Raw genomic sequence first — 24181 nt, forward strand, 5'->3', positions numbered from 1 at the left:
GACAGACAGAGATCGCAAGTAGGTGGAGAGAGAGAGGAGGAAGCAGGCTCCCTGCTGAGCAGAGAGCCTGATGTGGGGCTCGATCCCAGGACTTGGGATCATGACCTGAGCCGAAGGCAGAGGATTTAACCCACTGAGCCACCCAGGCACCCCGTATATATATGTATTTTAAGATTTTATTTATTTGACAGGGATCACAAGTAGGCAGAGAGGCAGGCAGAGGGGGAGGAGGAAGCAGGCTCCCCGCTGAGCAGAGAGTCCGACGCGGGGCTTGATCCCAGGACCCTGAAATCATGACCTGAGCCAAAGGCAGAGCCTTAACCTACTGAGCCACTCAGGCGCCCCAGATACTAAACGATATTAAAATAAAAAATGCTCACATACCATCAAAAATAATTCCACACGGGGCACCTGGTGGGCTGTCACAGAGCATGGACTCCTGATTTGGGCTTGTGAGGTCAAGCCCCACGTTGGGCGGTGAGTTCACTTAAAAATGGGTGAAGTGGCCCCACACAGGCAGGGCAGTACTCGAGTGCGGCGGACGTGCTCCGTGCCGGAGCGCCGGGCGGTGGCGGGAGAGCGGGCGCGCTAATTGCTGTGTTTCTCCTGCCCTGTGCTCTCAGGTGCCGACACGGCCCCCTGGGGAAATGTGTGCACTGTGTTCCGCTCGAGGTGAGAGTCCGTGCAGCGTAAGTTCTGGGCTGGCGGGAGGGGCTGCTCCCCAGGGCACGACTGCACATGCCCTGCACCTGTGCACCGGGTCGGGCGTGGGGTAGAGAAGCTCCTTGTTTGTCGCCCTGGGTCTCGCGTGCCCACTGGTGCAAGCTGCTGGGAGAGGACGGGTCTTCATTTATGGGAGTGACCTTCGGGTGGGTGACGATCAGCTGAAGCGTTGGTTTTGCCGTGACGAGGGCAGCGCTGGCAGTGGGCTCCCTGGCCGGTCCCTGTAAACCTGACACAGCTGGGGCTGCCGGTTTCTGAGCTCGTCATTGTTCTGATTTACTTTTCCCCGAGTCACGTCCTCCTCCTGACGGGTCGTGGTGAGGCACAGAGTTCCCGTAATGACGCTGACTGGTCACGGGTCAGTGCGGGGCTCACAGCAGCGCGGCCGACCTGAGTTTCTTCATGAGCCTCCTCTTCGTCTTATGCGCTGCTCCCCCCCCCCCAAAATGTTCCTAGTATTTATTTGACCTAGAGCATGTTGTGTCTAATTGAGATTCGTTTTAATCTTGGAAAGATAACTGGTGCCCAAAGAAGCCTTGGGTTCTGACCTAGAGTGACGAGTGAGAACCGAGTGCCCACCCTCCTCGCCCTGCACGGGTCCTGGCTTGGTCTCTCCCTGCGCGCGGCGGAAGCGTGGCTGCCCGCCTCTCCGGGCCTCGAGCCGCCAGCCGGAGCTGACCGTACTGTGTGTGTTTTGGCAGCCGTTTGACGAGGACTACCTGAACCATCTCGAACCTCCTGTGAAGCACATGTCCTTCCACGCCTACATCCGCAAGCTGACCGGGGGAGCCGACAAGTAAGCCAGCGGGAGCGCGGTCGGGCTGTGCCGATGTGGCTGTGGCGTACCCAAGTCCTCTCGTGTGTCTGCAGGTGTTGCTTAAAGCCTGTGAGCACGGGAGGGAGAAGAGTTACAGTCGGGGTCCGGGCTCAGAGCGTTTGGGTTCGTGACTTATGCCCCGATTCTAGAGAAGAGAGGGGTGGAGACTGATGCCCTTTTGTCATGCACATGCCCAGGGCACTGGGCCGGTGCCAGGCTGGCAGCGGCTGCTGTGGAGGCCCCCGGGGAGCATTCCCGGCCTTCCCGCAGCGATGTGGTGCTCTGACAGCTTAGCTGTGTGTGACGGCGGGGGAGGTCAGAGGCGTTGGGGGTCAGAGCTCATGCCCTGCTTTTCGGCACAACCGAACCACCCGTGGTTAGCTCCGTCCACTTGTCCCACCGCCCCCCCCCCCCCGCCCCCGCCCGTGCCCCCGCCCCCCCCCCCCCCCCCGGGAGCCGTTTGCTCTGGAGCCTGCCTCTTTATCGGTGGTTTCACAGCCAACCACACTCTGCGTGGGGCCTGAAGCGGCGCGCCACCCATGCCTGGGGCTCGGGCACCTCAGCGGGTCGGTCTGCAGGCCCGGCCCGGCGTCCAGTGTGGGGGGCGTCTCTCGGCTCCCCACGTGCGATAGCGGCTGGAGAGGGGGTGACTGAGAGCGATTTATTTCTTTTAACCCACGTCAGGTACGTCCCCGTGTGACCCCTTTCTGTTGACTATATGACTGCATGTTCTCCTGCCCAGAAAGCAGTGCACTTCATACCATGATTGTATGATTCCCGTCAGTGCAGCGGGAGGGGATGGCGGCTGAACCCGAGTCAGCACCATTTGTGCAGAATGTCACATTGGCCTGATTATAGTTTTTCTCTGACAACCTGCTGACATCCCGAAACGGCTTTTTAAAAATTAGACCACGAGAAAGAAATCCTACCAGAGACCCATTCTTGCCTGTCAGTGGGGTAAGCCATGGAGCTTTCTGGACTAGGGAACGAGTAGAGATTCGTTGAGCTGAAACCCGTCAGCCTTCCACCAGTGTGGGTCTAGTCTGCAGTATCCCGTGGGGCCACATTGGCTGCTCTTGGTCCCGTGTGGGCTGGTGGCCGTCACTGCTTGCCAGGGGCCCGCAGGCCAGTGTGCTGCTGGCCTGTGAAGACAGGATCGAGTTCCTGGACTATCGTTTGAGTGGGAAACTGGCAGAGGCTGAAGGCGCCTCTGCGTACCCAGCCCACATTGGTGGGGCCCCGGCTTCCTTGCTGGATGGACTGAATTTCAGCCACAAGCTGGGGAGGATGCCTTTGTACGGTGACCTCCTCAGGCTTTCTCCATTGATTCAGAGTTTTTTACAGACACTGGGGTGTTGCTGATAAGTTAATGAAACTTAAAAACAAGATTTTGTTTCCTGTCAGTGGCTCAGGTTAGATTAATAGGCGTTTAATAGTATCCTTGAAAATGTTCATGGGTGTTAGCGACAGACATCGAACATGGAGACTTTTTATAGGGAAGCAGTTAGGTATTTCTGCAGTCTCCGCATGCAGGACAGAAGCTGGGACTCCATGACAGCGGTTCTCAGCACGTCCCCCCGCTGCTGTCCGCCGCGCGCTTAGCTCCCCAGAGCTCTGTTCTGGAGGTTGAAAACGTTTCACACGCGATTTCCAGTCTCCTGCTGAAGTTTTCACTGTTGGAATATTGAATTAATTAAGCTGCCTCTTCTTATTCAGGGGGAAATTTGTTGCCCTGGAGAACATCAGTTGCAAGATTAAATCAGGGTGCGAGGGTCACCTTCCGTGGCCTAATGGCATCTGCACCAAATGCCAGCCGAGTGCCATCACACTCAACAGACAGGTGAGACGTTCGCTGTGGCCGTCCAGACCGCGGGGAGCCGTACACTTGGCTCATGGCTCAGAAATGAACATCTGCAGACAAGGCCCTCCTTGGAGGGCGCCGCCGCTGGCCGAGTGCCCTGGGTGTGCTGCGTCCGAGTGTGTTTCCAGGTCGTGTGCTGGAGACGCTGCTGCTGAGATAGATCACTAGGTGTTGCCTGTGTGGAGGGGGGTCTTTGGTTTTCACTTTTGTCGGTTCTGTGGAGGCAGGACTTTCTTGGTGACTGTTTAAAATGCTCCGGGGTTTGCACTTCTCCTTCTGAGTGGCCCTGGAAGCTGTCAGCCACAGTGTCCTGGAGCCCCTCAGAGCACCTGTCCAGGCCAGGTAGAGAAGGAAGCCGGGCTCTGCAAGGAGGGGAGGCCAGGGAAAGGCGCGTGCAGTACTCTGCCCTCTTCCCCTCTGCCCTCTGTGCCCTTGAGAGTCCGTCCGCTCGCCTCCCCTGGCCCGCCGGCCCGCCGGCCCGCGCTGGCTCTGGAGGCTGCTCTCCGCCGTCGTGGGACTGCTCCCTTTCTCTTCTCTTCCTGCTCTTTTTTTTTGAGGTCTAATTTTTGTGCCAGAGATTGTGAAAACCTGCATTTTAGGTGAAGTCCTGTAAGATTAATTTCATTTAATTTATTGAGGAATCCCACCGCCACTCCCCCCCAGAATCTGACACGGTCTTAAGGGCAGAGCACATTTTAAAATGAGTGTGTGAGTGTGTGAAGAGCTAGGTGGAGACTAACGAGAGGCTTATGCTGGAGAAACGCGTTATTTCCAACAGAGGACGTTCATCAGCCCGTTGCTTGCTCTACAGAAATACAGACACGTGGACAATATCATGTTTGAGAACCACACGGTTGCCGATCGCTTCCTTGACTTCTGGAGGAAGACCGGGAACCAGCATTTCGGGTATCTGTACGGACGGTATACCGAGCACAAAGACATTCCTCTGGGCATCAGGGCCGAAGTGGCCGCCATTTACGAGCCTCCACAGGTAGGCGAGCCCGGCCTCGCGGGTCCCAGGCCTTTGTGTTGCCCAGTAAGGCCTCCGTCCGTGTCAGTAAATTGAACCCCGAGGGAGTATCTTAATCTGTCGGCTGGGTCCCACCGCTGGCGGTTGCCCAGAGCGCCACAGGGACGGCGCCCTCCCGTGTAATCGTCTCCTTCACCCACATCTGTGGTCAGCTGGCCCAGACATAATGCGGCCGGAGGGTCACAGGGTCGCTCGTGTCCTTTACCCCGCACCACACACACAGCCGTCTTAGAACGGCCACCCGTGTAGGACTGGGAACAGTTTTAAGCGTTTTGGGGGGTCTTTGGTGGAATGAGGATCCTTGGGCTGTGTCTGATGAGTGACCAGCAGCCCCGCTGTGAGAGTCTCTTGGAAGGGGCTCTTCTTAGGACTGTGCTGCTACCTAGGGAACACGTTTATGTGTTATTTTCGGCATTTAAGGATTTTTTTTTTTAAGATTTTATTTATATATTTGATACAGAGGGAGAGAGAGCACGTGCACAAGCAGGGGGAGTTGCCGGCAGGGGACAAGAGCCTCTCCACTGAGCAAGGAGTCCCCACACGGACTTGATCCCAGGAGCCTGGGATCATGACCTGAGCCAAAGGCAGACTCTCTAGCCGACTGAGCCCTCGCGTGTCCCAGGCTTGATTTTCTATATGGATTTTTGTTGTATGATTCTATGAAATATTTATACAGTATGGTTCGTATAGGTGTGTATATCTCACATGTATACCTGTATATTTTCATTACAAGAGTGGAAACCATGAGCATTGCATTCTTTTTCTTTTTTTAAGATTTTATTTATTTGACAGAGAGCAAGGGAGGGAACACAAGCAGGGGGAGCAGCAGAGGGAGAGGGAGAAGCAGGCTCCCGCTGAGCAGGGAGCCGGATGCGGGGCTCGATCCCAGCACCCTGGGATCATGACCTGAGCCGAAGGCAGGCGCTTAATGACTGAGTTCCCCCCGGGCATCCCCATAAGCACCGATTTCCGGTCGGTGATGTGGCGGTGACATACCTGGGGGGTGCTCGGGTGTGCAGTTCACTGTGACGGACAGCAGAGAACCGAGAGGGCGTGAGGCGATGAGAGAGGCGGAGAGAGTTGAGTAGTGAGTGTTTGGGCCGAAACTAGATAGCAGGTATGTGGGTCGTCACTGTGAAATTCTTTAAATTTTGCTTTGTTTGAAATTTGTAGTTAAAATTGGAAAAGAAAAAAGAATTGGCATGCTTCCAAAGTCGGATCTACGAATAAGGTGGTCCCTTTCTCTCCCTCTCTTCCGGCACCTCTGGGTAGACGTCAGAAGTTTGAGCTTTCAAAGTATAAGCAAATACACAGGTAGTCACAGCACTCCCCTTCTTGCTTTGGCTGTGTGCCCTGCCCACTGCCCGTGGCGACTCAGCCCCTGAGCAGCTACCTTCTTAGGAAAGCCAGGGTCTGCCTGCCCGTGGCTCTCCCGCGTGCCGCGGTCTGGGAAGCCGGGCGCTCCCCCCACAGGAGCCGCATGCGTGCTCCGATAGCCTGTTTCCCGGAGACTGGGCTCACCTCGCCCCTGGACTCTTGCCTCACGTACCCGAACCTCTTTGGAAGGAAACTGTTTACCCGAAGGTGTTTTGAAACGGACTTTCCCCAGTGAAGGAACCCACCAAAAAAATTGTGTGAACAGCCTTCCTCAGTCCTGAGAGCGACCATACACTTGAGAAACTCTATGATGTGAGCCAGCCTGGGCGTCACCATCGTCGGGTCCTCTGAGTCTTGATTGGAAAGCACGAGGCAGCCTGAGGAGGGGCAGAGCTTGCAGGGCTCGGCCGTGTTTGATCGGGTGTCAGCTTTCTCTGCTGTCGCCCTCCCCTTTTTAGCAAGGGGTGGAGCCGTGCTGAATTGGAGTGGGGTGGCTCTGGGCTCCTCTGAGTTCTTCCTTTACTGCCCTAACAGATTGGCACACAGAACAGCCTGGAGCTTCTGGAAGACCCGAAAGCTGAGGTGGTGGATGAAATTGCTGCCAAGCTTGGCCTGAGGAAGGTACTGAGGCATTCTACTGGCCTTTGAAGGGGGGACCAGGGCTCTCTCTTGGGGACATCCAGGTGGGTGGCATGGCCAGGCCTCGCCTGGGACTGAACTCCCAGCTGCTTGAGGTCAGGTGCAGGCCCAGCATCTTGTAAAGCCTGCTTGTGTTTTCCGGATGCCATAGCTCTTAGGTTCCTCGGATTTGAACTAGAATATTTCTCTGATTCAAAGTAAAATGAAAACAAATGATCCCTGTGCTGGGGCTGTAGTGTTGAAATCTGCTGGGCACACTTCCTGAGGATGGCTTCAGCGGGTGAAAGAAAGAGGCAGCGGGAGCCAGACCCCTTTGTCCTGCCCAGGAAGGAGCCTTGCTGCTGGGTCGTGTGTCCTGCCCACAGGACCAGGCCCAGCCTCTTAGTGGGAGCCTCCCTTCATGGGTCCTTGGGTCCTGGCCGCCCCGTCATTTTTTAGCTTCAGGCGCGTGGAACCCCTGGCGCTCCATCGTCCGTCATCTCTGGATTTCCTGTTGCTAATTTAGGTGTCTGAGCCTGGGAGGTTCCCTAGTTTTACTGGGCAGTTAGGAGACAGGGAAGACCTTTTGTTTTGAGTCTGTTGACTGGTTTGTGTCATGTCCTTGGTGGAGCTCCCAGGAACTTCACAGAAGGGTTTCTGCAGGTAAATAAGGAATGTGAATCTGTTTTTTTTTTGTTTTTAAAGATTTTATGTATTTGACAAATAGATCACAAGTAGAGAGGCAGGCATGGGTGGGCGGAAGCAGGCTCCCCACTGAGCAGAGCCCCATGTGGGGCTTGATCCCAGGACCCTGAGATCATGACCTGAGCCGAAGGCAGAGGCTTAACCCACTGAGCCACCCAGGCGCCCCTGGAATGTGGATTTGAATACCTCTTAGAATTTCGATGTTCATAGCTATGCAGGTTTTTTTTTTTTTTTTTTTAAAGATTTTGTTTATTTATTTGACAGACAGAGATCACAAGCAGGCAGAGAGGCAGGCAGAGGGGGCAGGGGAAGCAGGCTCCCCGCTGAGCAGAGAGCCCGATGCGGGGCTCGATCCCAGGACCCTGAGATCATGACCTGAGCCGAGGGCAGAGGCTTAACCCACTGAGCCACCCAGGCACCCCCTATGCAAATTTTATCCTATTTTTAAAAGAAGATTTTATTTATTTATTGGACCGAGAGAGCAAAAGCCGGGGGAGCAGCAGGCAGAGGGAGAGAGAGAAGTGAAGGCAGACGCTTAACTGACTGAGCCACCCAGGTGCCCCATGAGTTTTATCCTTTACTTGTTAATCAACTTAGTGTGAAATGAACTCCCTACAGATAAACACGGAAAATAGGGAATGTGTTTGTAAGCCTAGGGGCTTGTAGAGAAAAGTTATTTAAACAAAAGATTTAAGAAACACAGTCCTATTGTTTCTAGTAAGGAATCAGCATCTTTTTTTTTTTTTTTTTTTTTTTAAAGATTTTATTTATTTGACAGAGAGAGATCACAAGTAGGCAGAGAGGCAGGCAGAGAGAGAGGGGGGAGGAAGCAGGCTCCCTGCTGAGCAGAGAGCCCGATGCGGGACTCGATCCCAGGACCCTGAGATCACGACCTGAGCCAAAGGCAGCGACCCAACCCACTGAGCCACCCAGGTGCCCCAACATCTTTTTTTTTTTTAAAGTAGGTGCCACACCTAGTGTGGAGCCCTAGGTGGAGCCCATCGTGGGGGTTGGAGTCACACTCCATGAGGTCATGACCTGAGCTTAGGTCAGGAGTCACAGACTTAACCAACTGAGCCACCAGGTGCCCCAGGAGTCAGTGTCTTGATTTAGGGTCATATTTTGGTTTAAGTTTTTGACGTTTCTCTTGTTCAAAAGGAAAGTCCGTGTAACTTTTGGAGCTTCGTTTTAAACGTACGGTTTACGATCGCTGTAGCTGTACTAGATCTCCACGTGGCTGAGGCCTGGCTCTGCTCTGCTCGCCGCTTCCGCCCGTTCACGCCGCAGGTCTCCATTTCTTCGCTGCATCCTCCGTGGGCTTTTTGTTTGCTTGGGTATTTTTGGCATGGTTGGGGTGGTCTTGTGTGCCGGAGATGGATTTGAAGACTTTTGTATCAAGGTTCTGCTGGACAGGTTATGGGCAGCACGTCGCTTCTCCAAAGGACGTGTCCCTGGGGTCCAGCCCCCCACATAGACCTCGCAGCCCGGTCCTGGTTCAGGAGGGCTAGGGCCGCAGAGCACCAGAGAGACAGCTACCCGGGACTGGCATTAAGGATGCCGTAGTGATGGGCTTTCAGCTCCTTGTGCCCGTGCCTGCTCTCCTCAGTCCTGTAGCGGAGCGCAGAGGAGCCACCGGGTGAGGACTCCGTGGCTGCCGTCCTTATCTTCCGGGAGTGTCTTCTAGGGAGTCTGTTTTCTTACCTCATGGGTAAAGCCTTAGCGTCTGAAATAGATCGTCTCTCTTGGCTTGCTCGTTGTCTGTCTTCCTCTTTGGGGTGTAGGGATTCTGTTAATCTTGTTCGCCCTGGGGTTCCCCCTGAACCCCACTGCTGGGTACAGAGTTGCTGCCATGGGGCTTCTAACAATGTGAGGAGCTCCACTCGTGCACCATCGCCTGCGGTCCAGCAGCGCAAGAGGCCGGTGGCCGTTTTCAGCCCGGTGGACTTTGAAAGCCCTGGTGGCTTAGCAGAGAATCTGACTCGCCTAGAAAGAATTGGGTCACAGGAGTCTCGTACAGAAATGCTCTTAAGCTCTCTGAGCAGAGGCCAGAAAGTGTTCATCACCTGCTTCAGAGCGAGGCTCAGGGGATACTTGACTTTTCCTGCAGGTGGGCTGGATATTCACAGACCTGGTCTCAGAAGACACCCGGAAAGGCACCGTCAGATACAGCCGCAATAAGGTAGGACTGGACGGAGTGCCCGTGCCCGCTTAGCTCAGCCTGCAGCTTGGCTCTAAAGCTCGTCCTGGCTTTTTTTTTTTTTTTTAAAGATTTTATTTATTTGACATGGAGGGAGAGAGAGTGTGCGTGCACGCACAAGAAGGGGAGCAGCAGAGGGAGCCCAGTGCGGGGCTTGATCCCAGGACCCTGGGATCATGACCTGAGCTGAAGGCAGACGCTTAACGACTGAGCCACTCAGGTGTCCCTCATCCTGACTTTTAGATGGAATTATTTTCTACACTGGGTTTTTGATAAATTAAGGGTGGTTCTGTTGATTGTGACTCGTAGAGCAGCACCCCTCACCCCCTGGCCTTCACCCGCTGGTGTTTTATGGAGGTCACCCCATGGGGGTGGATGCCAGATGGTTCTGGTCTTGTTATTTGTGGTGGGAGAGGAGGGGCCCGTGACAGCTAGGGACTGTAGGTGTCTGTTTCGTGCAGTGTTGACAGGCCACAGTTCAGTCCTTGCTGTTTTCTAAAGAAGAAATAGGAGTATATCTCCATGTGATGCTGTAAAACTTGACAGGCCGGCTCTCTTTTCCTAGGACACCTATTTCCTGAGTTCGGAAGAATGTATCACTGCAGGAGACTTCCAGAATAAGCACCCTAACATATGTCGACTCTCTCCAGACGGACATTTCGGCTCCAAGTTCGTCACTGCGGTGGCTACAGGTATGCGCTCTGGTCCTCTTTTGGTAGAGTTTCATTCTGAATTTAGCTACTAGAGATTTTCTTAATGTGCCCTGGAACACGGATTCCTCTTTCTGTTTTATGGTAAAAATCCTGAACTCGCTGCATCACCCGCAAAACCACTAGAATCGGGCTCAGTATAGCCCCTCCCTCATCCACTCACATTCTAAGTCGAAGTCAGCTTGATTCTGGATCTTAGCTCGGGGCTGCCTTTGCCCTTTCCAGTAACTGAAGACAACTCTCTGGCTCTGTAGGAGGAAAGGATTTACTGTTTGCTCCTTATTTTTGACATTATGAGTGGGAGTCCTTTTAAGATCATTTCTGAGTGTGTGTGTGTGTGGGGAGAGAGGACACTGTTTTGGATTCCATGTCATGTACGTTATAAATACATCGTAAAAAATTGTGGCCTGTAAGAAGGTGCCATCAAGTCATTCATAATACGCTTGGCCTGTTATCTTAGAAAAACACCGATTGTAGGACTTTACAATTTAAAAAGAAGAGGAATTTTCAACTCGGAGAACCAACTTGTGAAATCATTGTCTATTTGCTATTTTTTTTAAAGTAAACCCTAACTTGGATCCTGTGAGGACCTGGTTTCTGCTCCCGCTGAGCCGGTCGCCGTCCCTCCCCAGGTCGTAGGAACCCCCCCCCCAGTTTAACACTAGTCCGCAGGGAGCCCAGACACGTTAGTAAGTGACTGGATCCCCTCTCAGTGCCGTCGAGGGGACTGTCGTGAGAACCAGGAAGAGAAACACCGCCTGAATTCACAAGACCCGTTCGGACGGTCAGTCCCTTTCGATCGGAAACGCGCGCACTTCTGAGGCGGGAGAGGCGGCGGCAGCATCTCTCCTGGGCCCGTGTGAAGCCAGCGCGTCGGTCGGTTTTCCTGGCACCACTGTCGGGCCCAGTACTTACCACTGGGTGGGAGTGTTGACCAGGGTTCCGAGAAAGTAGTTCCTCGGCGTGGGGTCATTTTCTGAGGACAGCTGGGGAGAGCAGCTTGGCCTGGACGTCGGGGAGGGGACAGGGAGGAGCGCTTGTCGCGGCGTTCGGAATTCGCTGCACCTGCTCTGTACCTGACCGAGGGAGAAACGCGTTCCCTTTTTACTTCCTGCAGCCCAGGAGGCACATGTTCTGGGTACGGTTGTTGAGACTGGCGGTTCTCAAACCTGTCAGACACCCCCTTTGGAAACCCCCTCGTTCGGGATGTGCCCTTTACTGTCTGGAGAGGGAAACTCACAGATGACACACCTCCCTACTCGTGTGAATGTAGCAGCGGAACAGGGGGGCCACCCAGCCGCAGCACAGAGCAGCCTGCTTCCGCTCACCAGGGCCTGGGGACTGAAGCCCACTGGGACAGACAGGCCGCCCAGAGCGGCCAGCTGCGTGCCGGCCTCCCTGGGGCCAGTGCCAGGCTTTCCTGAGACGCTCATCGAGCCTCCGGGAATCTCTGAGCTCAACATGCCTCCTTCCGTCCGTCAGCTTGGTATCTCCTAGAGACTTCACCGCAGATTCAAACTGTGCACTGGTGTTTGTGCTCACGTAGGAAAAATGGCTGATTCTTCTTCTTTGTTGTAAAGATTTGACTTATTAGAGAGCACTCATGAAGGAGAGGAGAAGCAGCCTCCCTGCTGACACAGGACTCGATCCCAGGACCCTGGGATCACAATCCTTTTTTGTTTTTGTTTTGTTTTGTTTTTTTAAAGATTTTATTTATTTATTTGACAGACAGAGATCACAAGTAGGCAGAGAGGCAGGCAGAGAGAGAGGGGGAAGCAGGCACCCTGCTGGGTGGAGAGTCCGATGTGGGGCTCGATCCCAGGACCCTGAGATCACGACCTGAGCTGAAGGCAGAGGCTTTAATCCACTGAGCCACCCAGGCACCCCTTGTTTTTGTTTTAAAGATTTTTATTTATTAATTTAAGAGAGAGAGAGAGAGCCCAGGTAGGGGGAGTGGCAGGCAGAGGGAGAAGGAGAAACAGGCTGTGCACTGAGCATGGAGCCTGATGTGGGGCTCAGTCCCAGGACTCTGGGATTGTGACCCGAGCCGAAGGCAGACGCTTTGCTGAGCCACCCCAGGTGTCCCTAAAATACAGTTGATTCTAATCCGAGTTCACAAATGGGAGGTTTTGCCCATAAGAGCATGCAGGTACATTCAAGGTTGTGTGGGACGTGGAATGGTCCTTCGTTGTATGGGATTCCCCCAAACACAGTGTCGTCTGACCTCTTGCACTCCGGCTGGCAGCTCCCCTCCCACAGCCCTGGCCCAGGGCCCCGTCAGTGAGGGCAATCAAAAATTCCTTCCACGGATTCCAGAACTGCTGTCTTGGGTTGGGCTCGCATGGTAACCTAGACCTTTTAAGTACTTTGTCTGTGGGGAGTTACTCAGTCGGCCAAAGGAACTGGCATGCTTTTAGGATTATAAATAGTTTCTGCTTGGGGCTGCCCATACCGTCAGTCACTGATTCATACCTCTTGTTGGGAGGTTGGAGAGTGTAGATCATCTGTGAAGTTTTTCCTTCAGAATCGCCACTTCACTGAAAGGCTTCAGAACCACAGACAGTAATTAATTTACCGTAAGATGCGCCATGGGGGTCCCTGCATTTCTCTGCTGACGCCCCCCTCATGGAGGCCTGTGATGAGCTCAGGCTGGCAGTTCTCCTGGGCTCCCAGGGGCGGCCATCCACAGCGTCGCACATCTTGAACCTCCAGACAAAGTGTGCTGCCCCCTGTGTCAGTGGTTCTTGACCAGGAACGTGCCCCTGCCCCACGGAGCTATTTGAACTGTGCTTGCCGTGCCCCGTCCCTGAGTCCCTATGGGCTGGGAAGGAGCAGGCCTGCGTGTGTGTGGCCCGCTCCCAGGGGACTGACTGCCGCATCCGGGGTTTACGGCACTTCTGCAGGCGCCGCGCTCACAGCTCCCTGAGCTGCTGTGGGAGCCGCAGCCCCCCCCCGCCCCGCCTCTCCCTGCCAAGGGCAGCTCTAGCCTGAGACCTGTGGAGGAGGAGCTCGAAGGGTCCGGGGAAGGGGAGTGCATCATGGAGCCTACGTTTAAATTCCCTGCCCTGGAGCTGGCCTCTCTGTGTCTCGGCGGGCGGCCGCTCGCGTCTCTGGGCCCAGAGCATCCTCTCCCGAGGCGGCGTCCCAGGCCCCGCGGGCTTCTGCCACAGGCCCTGTCCTCCCATGTGCAGCTTTCCTCAGCAGATTGACGATTTGAGAAGGGAGCAGTCCTGTTGTTAGCTTGTCCCACTGCCTCGACAGCCTGGCCAGTGTGGGGTTTCTGGAAAGGATAAACCCAGGACGGCTTGCTGTCCTGCTTCTCCGCCGGGAAACGGCGGCTTACGGTTCCTCTCACTGAATCTACCTCTGGAGACTATCGATTTGGATTAATTTTGCTCTAAAAAAAAACATTATTTGAGAGAGAGAGAGAGAGCGAGGGACCACGTGTGGGGACGGGCAGAGGGGAAGAGAGCGAAATTCCAGCGGATTCCACGACCCTGCGATCATGACCTGAGCTGAAACCAAGAGTCAGACACTTCCCTGACTGAGCCACTCAGGGACTCCCGCTGGTTTGTTGTTTTTTTTTTTTTAAACCAGCCTTCAATTTTACAACTACTGTTTTCTGTTTTTCTCTGTTTTTCAAAGGCCAAGTGTTTTTCTCTTATGATCCATCACACTTTAATGCTAAATCTAAAAGCCAGGGCAGGAGTGCCTGGGGGGCTCAGTTGTTAAGCGTCTGCCTTCGGCTCAGGTCATGATTCCAGGGTCCTGGGATGGGGCCCTGCATCAGGCTCTCTGCTTGGCAGGAGGCCTGCTTCTCCCTCTCCCACTTCCTCTGCTGTGTTCCCTCTCTCACGGTGTCTCTGTCCACTGAATAAGTAAAATCTCTTTAAAAAATAAAATAAAAGCCGGTGCAAATTTACAACACCTGAAGTCAAACAAGAGGCAGATGTACACTGGGAGGGGTGGGCGGCCTCACAGGATTCCTTCCCCGCGTCCCCTGCTCCTTCGCACCCAGTGTGCTCCTCTGTGGTGTGTGACACGTCCCTAACCCCAAGCACAGCAGAGAGAGGCCCCCTGCATCTGCGGCCTCAACGTTAGACAGTGGTCGTGGCCAGCTCCCCTGAGCATGTGCGTGAGGGCCAGAGACCCTGAGCTTGCTTGTCCAGTGAGTCTCTGGAGCCCGCTTGCGCTTCTGGAAGCCGGCCACGGTCGGTCCCCAGTGCGCGAAGCCGAGCAGAGGGCAGGCCCCTGGCTTGTCCCCTCTCAGGCTCTTCTGCCCCGCCTTTCACATTCTCTGTTTGGCCCCCAGGTCTGGTTTCTGGTCCGTGTTGGAAAGCCAGAAGAAATGTCCATTCCCTGATCAGTGTTTTGTTTTTGTTAAAGAAATTCAAGTCGAGATGTGAGGTTTCCTTACTTCTGTCATGGCGGAGATGATGGCAGACGTTAGCATTGTCGGCGCAGGTGGCGGAGGAAGGCCGCCGTCCGCACCGTGGGGTCTTCCCTCTTCCAGAGGCTCGCGGCCGCTGTCCCCAGGGGGCCGCTGTCCTCTCAGGACCCCGTCTCAGCCAGGTGCCTGCTCTGTTGAACTTACTGGGTGGTTCCCTCTCGGCAGCTTTTGCCCTGTCCGTGTCCCTCATCTGAAGTCCCGTTGGAGCTTTTGTGGCGCGACGACAGAGCTTGGGGTGGAAGGCGCTCTGGACAGAGTCTGCAGCGCCCGGGTCGGTGCTGGAGATGGGGGGGCGGCCGTGGGGCGGCTGCGCGGCGGCTGCGGGGTAGAGGCCGCGGCGCAGAGGCCGGCCACCTTTTCGCCATTTGTCCCGTCCATCGCCATCGCCCCGCTCCGTCCGCTGCAGAACAGAAGGTTGTTGGGACGTGGGGCTCCGCCCGCCACTCCGCCCCTGGTGCTCCGCCGCTCGGCGCACTGGCAGGGCTGGTGTCGGGCGCTGGCGGGGCCGCAGGCGTGTCCCCCCGCCCCGCCTCCCTGGCTGGGTGCTGAGGCCACTCGTCAGGGGGCCGTCGGATGCCTTCGAGCTCTCACCCAGGGCAGACTCCTGCGAGCTCATTTGTTCTGTGGGTCTGCGGGGACGAGTAACAGACAGACTCGACTCGAACCTCCTCTGGCGGCCTCCCTCCATGAAGGTCTCTCTCGCGCAGGTGGTCCCGACAACCAGGTCCACTTCGAAGGGTACCAGGTGTCCAATCAGTGCATGGCGCTGGTCCGCGACGAGTGCCTGCTGCCCTGCAAGGACGCCCCCGAGCTCGGCTACGCCAAGGAGTCCAGCAGCGAGCAGTACGTGCCCGACGTGTTCTATAAGGTGAGACGCCGCGGGCCACAGCCGCCGCTGGAGAGTGGTGCCAGCGCTGACCGGGCTGCGGCTCCGCGGCTCCGAGCGCGCCTCACGGGCGAGGTCCTTCCAGAGCGTGTGTGCGGCTTCTCTCCCGCCGCGGACGCGGGGCCGGGGCTGGGACGCGGGCTCGGCCGTTGCGGCACGGACGCCGGAAACGGTGTCTCATGAGTTCCCGTCTTACCCACGGTCCTAGGGAGGAGGCCGGGAGGTGTTCCAGGACCGTGTTTCGAATTCGGAGGGTGTCGGGTTCAGTATCTATTTGGTGTTTGGTTTCGGTGGGTTTGTCGTCGTCGTCCTCCTCCGGGGACTCCATGTGTTCAGCTGCTTGAAGCTGTCCTGCCACGCGCTGATGGTCCGTCCACTTGGCTTCAGTCTGTGTGTGGTGGTGGTGTTTTTAAGATTTTGTGTATGTATTTGAGAGAAGAGAGAGAGACAGCAAGAGAGAGCAGAAGCAGAGGGAGAGGAGAAGCAGGCTCCCCGCTGAGCAGGGGACCCAACGCAGGGCTCGATCCCAGGACGCTGGGTCATGACTTGAGCCGAAGGCAGACGCTTCACTGACTGAGCCGCCCTGGCTTCTTGTCATTTTTTTTTTTTCTTTCTGTGCTTCATTTTGAGTAGTCTGCATCGCGGAGTTTTGCAGCCTGTACGTCCCGACTTGTGTGGTCCTGACTTGTGTGCGGTCTGGGCTGTGACCGCTGCTGGCCCTGGGCCCTTGTGGCCTGGGCGCTGAGGCTGTCGCTGCCGCGGCCTTCACCCGGTGCTCACGTGTCTGCACTTGACCACGAGCACATGTGCAGGATGGTTAAGATGAATGTCCCAGTGTCCCCATCTGTAGGTCGGTCTATCATTTCTGGGTCAGTTTTGATGGGTCGATTTGTTCCCTTCTGATGACGGTCTGTGCTCCTGGTGTTTCGAGACCCTTGTGTCCAGCACTTGGATCATCTGTGGGTTTGCAGCTATTGCCTGTTTTTCCTTTGTATTGTTTGTCTTTTCTTCAGGGGTTTGGGAAGTTTTTGGTATGTGCTGGTCATGGCATATTAAAAAGCCACAGGCCCGGGAGGACCTTGCAGCCAGAGCAGGCTGCCCCTTCCTCCGGTGGGGCCGTGGTGGATGGGCTGCCCGCTGCATCGGCGGGGTACTTAGCTGGGTCAGGTCCGACTCGCGTCTGTGGGACTCCGTCTGCTGCTGACTCACCTTTCCCTAGAGTGTAGCCTCCAGACTTTGCACTTTTGTCTCCTTGTCCCTGAAAGGCTGGGAGATTCATTGTTTGTCCTTAAGAAGTCTCGTGCAGTTTAAACACATGGACGTTCCGCCCCGTGTACCGCAGGAATTGTGCATCCTCCGACAGGGAGAGTGGCTGTGTGTTTGAAACCCCAGCCCTGTGCAGAGGGGTCTGTGTCTGCAGCAGTGGCCCCCACCAGGGAGGGACCTGGTACTCGCAGCCCGTCATGCTCTCTGCAGTGGGGAAGAGCCTCAGTGTCACTTGGCACTCCGTCTGGGTTTCGCTGCCCAGCCCTGTGGTTTCCAGGCCTTCTGCCCACACTGCTTTGTGCCCGAGGTATAGGCAAGCTCTAGAGATGCCGCAGGCTCACGTCCAGGCCACCAGGACGTGGATACGGCAATGCCGCGGGTCAGGTGCATTTGTTTCGTTTCCCGGTGCCGGCAGAAGCCCAGCGTGCAGTGGGAGGATGTCTGAGGAACCACGTACCTTAGCTTAAAAATACTTCACTGCCGAGAAATGCTACGCGTCATCTGAGCTTTCAGGATGTCCGTTTTTTGTCCTCGCTGTGGGCGACTGCTGACTGAGCGGTGCGGCTCCCACGGAAGGCTGGCGTGGCCACGGCAGGCTCTTACGCTGTGACGGTGGTGACGTTTGCTGCATCACCCGTTCCTTTCACCACCGAGTCCTCTGTAGCATGGGGCGCTGAGGGCAGTGCACCCACTGGAGAGCTGCTTCCAGAATCAGTCCTCTCCAGCCCTGCTGCTCCCTCATCGGCCAGTCTACGGAACGTCAGAGATCACTGCTCACAGGCCACCCAGCGAGGGTAGTAACAAGGTGGACAGGACGCAGGAACCACCAGCATGTGGCCTAGAGACAGGAACCCGAAGTACGCACGCGCTGTTGTGAAAGCGGCACCGACGTGGCTACGTTCCACTGGCCGCACGAGCCTGCCGCCTGAGAATGCTCGTGCTCGAGAAGCCCCAGCAAGGCTGCGCGACCAGGGGCGCCTGCTCCGGGAGACCACAGGGCCGCTGCATGCCCCGCGCTGTGTGGGGCGGCCCCGCGCACGGCCGCGAGCAAGGTTCCACCCGCGCCCTCCCACGGTGGCTCTGCTCCGAGGCGGGTGCCCGAAGGCAGCCCCTGGGGATTCGGCGCTGCAGCCTTGCTGCCCTCACACCCACAGTTCTCCATGGCTTTTGTTTGCTTTATTTATTTTAAAGATTTTATTTATGTATTTGACAGAGATCACAGGTAGGCAGAGAGGCAGGCAGAAGGGGAGGAGGAAGCAGGCTCCCTGCTGAGCAGAGAGCCCGATGCGGGGCTGGATCCCAGGACCCTGAGATCATGACCTGAGCCTAAGGCAGAGGCTCAACCCATGGAGCCACCCAGGTGCCCCATATTTTTTTTTTTTTTTTAAAGATTTTATTTATTTATCAGAGAGAGAGAGGGGGAGAGAGCGAGCACAGGCAGACAGAATGGCAGGCAGAGGCAGAGGGAGAAGCAGGCTCCCCGCCGAGCAAGGAGCCTGATGCGGGACTCGATCCCAGGACGCTGGGATCATGACCTGAGCCGAAGGCAGCTGCTTAACCAACTGAGCCACCCAGGCGTCCCTATTTTTTTTATTTTTTAAAGATGTTATTTACTTATTTGACAGAGACAGTGAGAGAGGGAACATAAGCAGGGGGAGGAGGAAGCAGACTCCCCACTGAGCAGAGAGCCCAATGCGGGGCTCGACCCCAGGACTCTGGGATCATGACCTAAGGTGAAAACAGTTGCTTCATGGACTGAGCCACCCAGGCGCCCCTCTAACAGCTTTTAAAATGCAGCTGGTAGGGCGCCTGGGTGGCTCAGGTCAGGATCCTAGGGTCCTGGGTTGAGCCCTGAGTCCGCGAGTCTGGCTTCCCTGTAGTGAGGGGCCTGTTTGTCTGTCTCCTTCAGCCCCTCCCCAGGCTAGTGCACATGCGTGGGCGCGTGCGGTCTCTCAAATAAATAAAATCCTACGAAAGGAAAAAGAGGCAGTTATCAGTGCTATAGAGTCCTAGGGAGCCCCTCTGACAGGCTCATCATTCTTTGGTTTTTCTTACTCCTACCGCTTGTGCGTCTCCTTATGTACCCCTGAGTCGGCGTGTTGCAGTGGGGCCGGCAGGGTGTGCGGCCGCCCCTCACGTTCCCGCGCTGCGCCCCTGGCAGTGAAGAGTCCGAGCGTGTTTGTTTCCACCGATGGGAAGCTGCGCCCCTTGCTGGGGCCACTGGTGGTCTGCAGGGTTTTGCTTCTGCGAGTCGCTCAGCTGTCAAGCTCTGGTCCCCGAATCCTGGTGGCGTGTGCGAACACCTTTAGGTCCTGGAAGGCGGGCAGGCGCCAAGGCATGGGACTGGGGGGCGGTGGGACCTGGGGGTTTCTTCCCACCAGGTGCCAGCAGTCAGGGAGTGTCCCATGTTCCCATGCCCTCACCCTCACAGGGTATGGTCACGTGGTGCCTTTTTCACGGACTTCAATCAATAATCAGGCTAAATATTCTTTTTTTTTTTTTAAAGGTTTTATTTATGTATTTGACAGAGAAAGATCACAAGTAGGCAGAGAGGCAGGCAGAGAGAGAGGAGGAAGCAGGCTCCCCGCTGAGCAGAGAGCCCGATGCGGGACTCGATCCCAGGACCCTGAGATCATGACCCGAGCCAAAGGCAGCGGCTTAACCCACTGAGCCACCCAGGCGCCCCCAATCAGGCTAAATATTCTTTTAAAGGTTTATTTATTTGAGGGAGCGACTGGAGGGAGAGGGAGAGAGAATCCCAAGCAGACTCCGCCTCCAAGTTGGAACCCCATTCGGGGCTTGATCCCAGGGCCCTGAGACAGTGACCTGAGCTGGATGCTCAGCCGACTCTGCCACCCAGGTGCCCCTCGAGGCAGGTGTTTGAGTGGCGTTTCTGAGGTGTGACTCACGTCCAGTACGATTCACCCATGTTCACGGGCCCGCGTCTGATTTTAGAACACTTTCGGCCCCCAAACGGAGACCCCGCGCACCTTCACCGCCCGTCCCAGGCCTCCTGGCGCCCATGCATCCGCTTCTGTCTGTGTGAGTGCCTGACGCGATCAAGCCCCATGGGCTCGGCTGTGACGGGTCTGTTTGCCACTTTCCTGAAGTCTTTGGGTCTAGCTACGTCTGTGGCCGTGTCTTCAGTCTGTCTTCTGGACATCATTTGGTGCCGAGGATGCCGGACTCCCGGGGTGGGCTGGATGCCCAGAAGCCGAGAGGCTTTGGGCCTCGCCCTGGAGAAGAACTTTTGAAGCTGGGGATGACCCCCTCGTAACAAAGGATTCACTTCCTCACCTGTCAGGAAAGTAGAGGCCGGGTGGCGGCTCGGAACTGCATCGTCTGTGTTAATGGCTGACGGGCAGGGGCCACCGGGAGGCGGGACGGGGCAGCGAGCGGGGGTCACCCAGCCGCGCTCAAGTGCTGCCTCCTGGCCCCTGCTCGGCTCTGTCCCTTCTGACTCTGGCTCAGCACCGCGGCTGCGGCTGAAGGTGCTACAGGGTCCGCGGGAGTCCTGGGGCGGCCCGGCAGACGCCTGAGGTGTGCTCACGTCAAATGCTCTCTGCAAAGGCCTGCGGTGCCCAGGACATTGGCTCTGCTGCTCTGGCCCCTTCCAGAATGCCCCTTCCAGACTGCCGCGGCTGAGCAACTGTGTACTGGGCCGCCTCTCAGGTCTGGGCCTAAGAGAACTCGTGGGGAGGGCCTGCCCCTTACCAGGGAACAGGAGCGAGCAAGAGGCCCCTAGCCCCTGTGTAGGGCTCCCTCTCCTCTTCCTCCCCCGTCCCCTATGGTGTGTGTTTAGTTACTTATTATTATTTCTTTTTTAAAAGATTTTATTTATTTGACAGAGAGAAACAGCGAGAGGGAACACAAGCAGGGGGAGTGGGAGAGGGAGAAGCAGGCTTCCCGCCAAGCAGGGAGCCTGATGTGGGACTCGATCCCAGGACCCTGGGATCATGACCCGAGCCGAAGGCAAACACTTAACGACTGAGCCCCCCAGGCGCCCCGTCCCATGTTGGTTAATAAACCGTCAGCCTCGATGGCACAGACCTCGCCCTTAGCCCCTGTGTGTGGAGCAGGTCCTTCAGTTTTAAACCGTAACTAAATGTTCGCACGAGACCGCACCGCGCTGGGATTCCATATGGAGAATCAGAGCGTTTGTTACTGGCCTGCCTTAAAGTTCGTACTATACAAAGTGCATTTGCGCTGTGATGTTTTATCATGAAGAATCGGTGTTTTGACTCATTTGTAGGACTGAGGCTGCTGTTTTGAGCATTTGGACAGTAACTTCATTTAACCCTTTTTAGGAAAGCTGGTGGGTCTGTGGGTGACAGCAGCACCTGCTGTCCTCATTGAAGAGCTTGGTGTGTCCTGCATTGGAGCTTCCTCACCCAGGCTCTCTGCGCCTTTAGCGCTGGTGCTGACCCCTGGCCCCGCCCCCGCACAAGAAGCCCTTCCGTGCATGAGATGATCGAATATGTCCCTGTGGATTAATCAGACTGCCATCTGTTTCTCTTTTTGAAGTTCTTGAAATTAAATACCAAATAGGAAAGATTATTTATAAAATGGGTTTAAGAAATAAAACATCACAGGGCGCCTGGGTGGCTCAGTGGGTTAAAGCCTCTGCCTTCGGCTCAGGTCATGATCCCAGGGTCCTGGGATCGAGCCCCGCATCGGGCTCTCTGCTCGGCGGGGAGCCTGCTTCCTCCTCTCTCTCTGCCTGCCTCTCCGCCTACTTGTGATCTCTGTCTGTCCAATGAATAAATAAAATCTTTAAAAAAAAGAAAAAAAGAAAAAAAAATCACATAATACCAAGTCTCCAACCTAGAGTTTAAGGACCAGAACATTCCTGAAGCCCACCTCCTCTTTCTCTAAAGGGGACCACTGTGCTGTTGAGCTACGACTTCCTGTTTCTCTCCCTAGCTGTTCCCCCGTGTTTGTTTTCCTAAACCAGGCGACTTGCTGCCCCCCTACCTCCACTTTGTGCAGGTGTCAGCCGCCCCTCGGACTTCATGTGCTCCGTCGTTGTGTTGCAGGGATTTCATTGCCTCTTTTCTGCACTGAGTTCCCCTGCAAATGTGACGGTGCCGCACCTGTTCGGGTCCCCCGGTGTCTCTCAGGGCCTAGGGTCGTCTGCGTCGGGGTCCTGCCAGTCAGTCACCTGTCAGGTTGTTCCTAGGTCCTTTATTATCTCTGTGTAACGTAAATAGTGTTTTTTTAAAATGACGTTTTCAAACTGTTTTTTGGCAACTTTGCTGTCTGTTATGTACACGTGTGTTCTTCTGGGTTTTCGCGCGCGTGAGCGCATCGTGCAGGGATGGGGGATGGCAGCTGTCTTTCTCTCCCTGCTCACCTCGGCTCCCGCGGGTAGGCCTTCCAGAACCGTGCCCACTGACCAGCTCCGTCGCTTATTTTTAGCTGTAAAGGAAGTGCTTTGCTCTGAGTGTGCGAGGCCGTGTTGGGTGATTCCCTTCATCATGTTGGAGATGTGCGTCTTCCGTGTCTTGTCAGTTTCTGGCACTGAAGAAGTGAGCTCCCTTTTTTTTTTTTTTTTTAAAGATTTTATTTATTTGCCAGGGAGAGCGTACAAGAGGGGAGAGGGGTAGGGAGATTCAGCAAACTCCCCGCTGAGCAGGGAGCCCAACGCAGGATTCGATCCCAGGACCCGGAGAAGACAGCCTGAGCTGAAGCCGGACACTTAGCCCGCTGAGCCACCCCCCTGTTGTCGCGGAGCTTGTGCTGTTGCGCTAGGCATGCTGTGGTTTTCTGGGACTGCGTGCTCCCCTGTTGGAGCAGGCTAGCAGTGCTTCCTGTAGTTTTTTATAGCCTTGTGGGATTTGAGACAATCATTTCTCAGACGTTTTGGGAAAACCAGTTTGAGCAAAGAGACATCTGAAGGCAAACATGGAAGTAATCCTCCTGGTCCTCCTGTGGGCTGTGGCTAGGCTGAGAGTCAGCCTTGCAAATGGGACGCGCCCCGAGGTTCATCGAAGGCTACCTGTCATGTCGTCTGTGAGAGCAAGGCCGGGACGCTCTCTAAAAGTTCAGTGATGGGGCACCAAGTTAGAGTACACCTCGGGGGTAGGATATTACGTGGTCACTGAAGTTGTGTGCTTGAAAATTACTCAGAGATCTGGGATACAAAGATACAAACGTAGTGATTCAAAGCGGCACCTGCGCCCCAGGATTTATAGCAGCGAAGCCCCGCAGCCAGATGTCCATTGGCGGACGGAAGGGTGGAGAAGACGTGGTATAGCTGCGCGCTGGACTACTACACGCCATCAGCCAGACGAAATCCTGCCGTTTGCAAAGACGCAGGTGGAACTAGAAGCTGTTAGGCTGAGCGAAGTCAGTCAGAGAAAGACCGTCATCACTTGATCTTACTGACAGCGAGGAGTCTGAGAAACGAGACAGAGCAGCCAAGGGGAAGGGAAGGAAAAACAAAACAAGACGAAATCAGGGGGAGACAAACCGTAAGAGACCCTCAGCCATGGGAAACAGACCGAGGGTGGCTGGAGGGCCAGGGCTGGCGACCGGGGGCACTGGGTGACGGGCACTGAGCGGGACACGGGATGCGACGAGTGCTGGGTGTTGTGAGCAGCCGACGCGTCACTGACCTCTGTCCCTGAAACTAATAGTTCACTCGGTGTAAATTAATTGAATTTAAGCTAAAAAAAGGTCTGGGATAAAACTCATAATATAAAAGCATACATACACCTGCGTATGCAGCGCAGAGATATGCGTGTGGCGGCGTATGTGCACTCCGCTGTGCATGTGTATGGAGGATGGGCCTACAGAGCTTGGGGGTCCTTGGGAGGGGGGTCGGTGCTTGTCCACAGCTCTGGAGTCTATGTCCTTCTGGGTCCTGTGCAGCCAGAAAAGCATGGCAGGGGAGAGGGGGTGAGATGTCGCCTAGAGACGCCGTGACACTGGAGAAGGAGCGGACAGGAGGGCCGCAGTGACAGCTGGGGCCTGCTGTTTGTAAAGGTGCTTTTCCCGAGTCAGCATTTGGCGTGGGTTATCTCAGGGGAATGCGGAGGGGAGGGGACTGTGGCTTCTCCTCTCTCTCTCTGCTGCTTTGCTCTACACGTGGGTTCCTTTTATAATTTAGAGCAAGAGTTTTCTGCGTTTGTGGTCGCACACTTGATCCCTGCGGAAAGATACGAGGAAGGCCTGGTGAGCGTAAGCCCTGTGTGCATCTGGCATACCTCCTCTTCTTTCCTGTTGTTTTCGGTCAGTTGTGTAAATGGTGATTGGAGAGATCGTGAGTACACTGCTGAAGATGTGGCTGAACCGTAGCGTGTTTGACGACTGACAGCCACTGCGGCTTTGTCCCTGGGTTTGGGGAGGCTCCTGGCGTGCGTCGGTGCCCCCACGCTTGGGGGTGGCCGAGTGCATAGCTGGGAGAGTGGGGTGTACTCGGAGGTGGGTGTGCAGGGGTGGTGTGTGGTGTTCGGGGCTGTGGCCTGGCTGCAGTAACCGGGGCATAAAGTGGAGAGGAGCGTCCAGGGCCAGAAGGGCCTTCAGCGCGGACAGGTGGG

At 55.6% G+C, this 24181-nt stretch overlaps 1 protein-coding gene across 1 annotated transcript in view; it reads left to right on the top strand.

Annotated features, from left to right (window-relative positions):
* NPLOC4 (NPL4 homolog, ubiquitin recognition factor) overlaps nt 1–24181 on the top strand; it is a 52450-nt gene that overhangs the window by 16067 nt on the left and 12202 nt on the right. Inside the window, exons 4-11 of the mRNA XM_059380872.1 lie at nt 624–672; nt 1425–1519; nt 3257–3380; nt 4213–4392; nt 6343–6429; nt 9239–9310; nt 9894–10020; nt 15196–15356. Coding sequence (XP_059236855.1) covers nt 624–672; nt 1425–1519; nt 3257–3380; nt 4213–4392; nt 6343–6429; nt 9239–9310; nt 9894–10020; nt 15196–15356 — 895 coding nt within the window. The remainder of the gene's footprint in view (nt 1–623; nt 673–1424; nt 1520–3256; nt 3381–4212; nt 4393–6342; nt 6430–9238; nt 9311–9893; nt 10021–15195; nt 15357–24181) is intronic.

This window comes from Mustela nigripes, chromosome 16 (assembly GCF_022355385.1).
Source record: "Mustela nigripes isolate SB6536 chromosome 16, MUSNIG.SB6536, whole genome shotgun sequence".
Classification (NCBI taxonomy): domain Eukaryota; kingdom Metazoa; phylum Chordata; class Mammalia; order Carnivora; family Mustelidae; genus Mustela; species Mustela nigripes.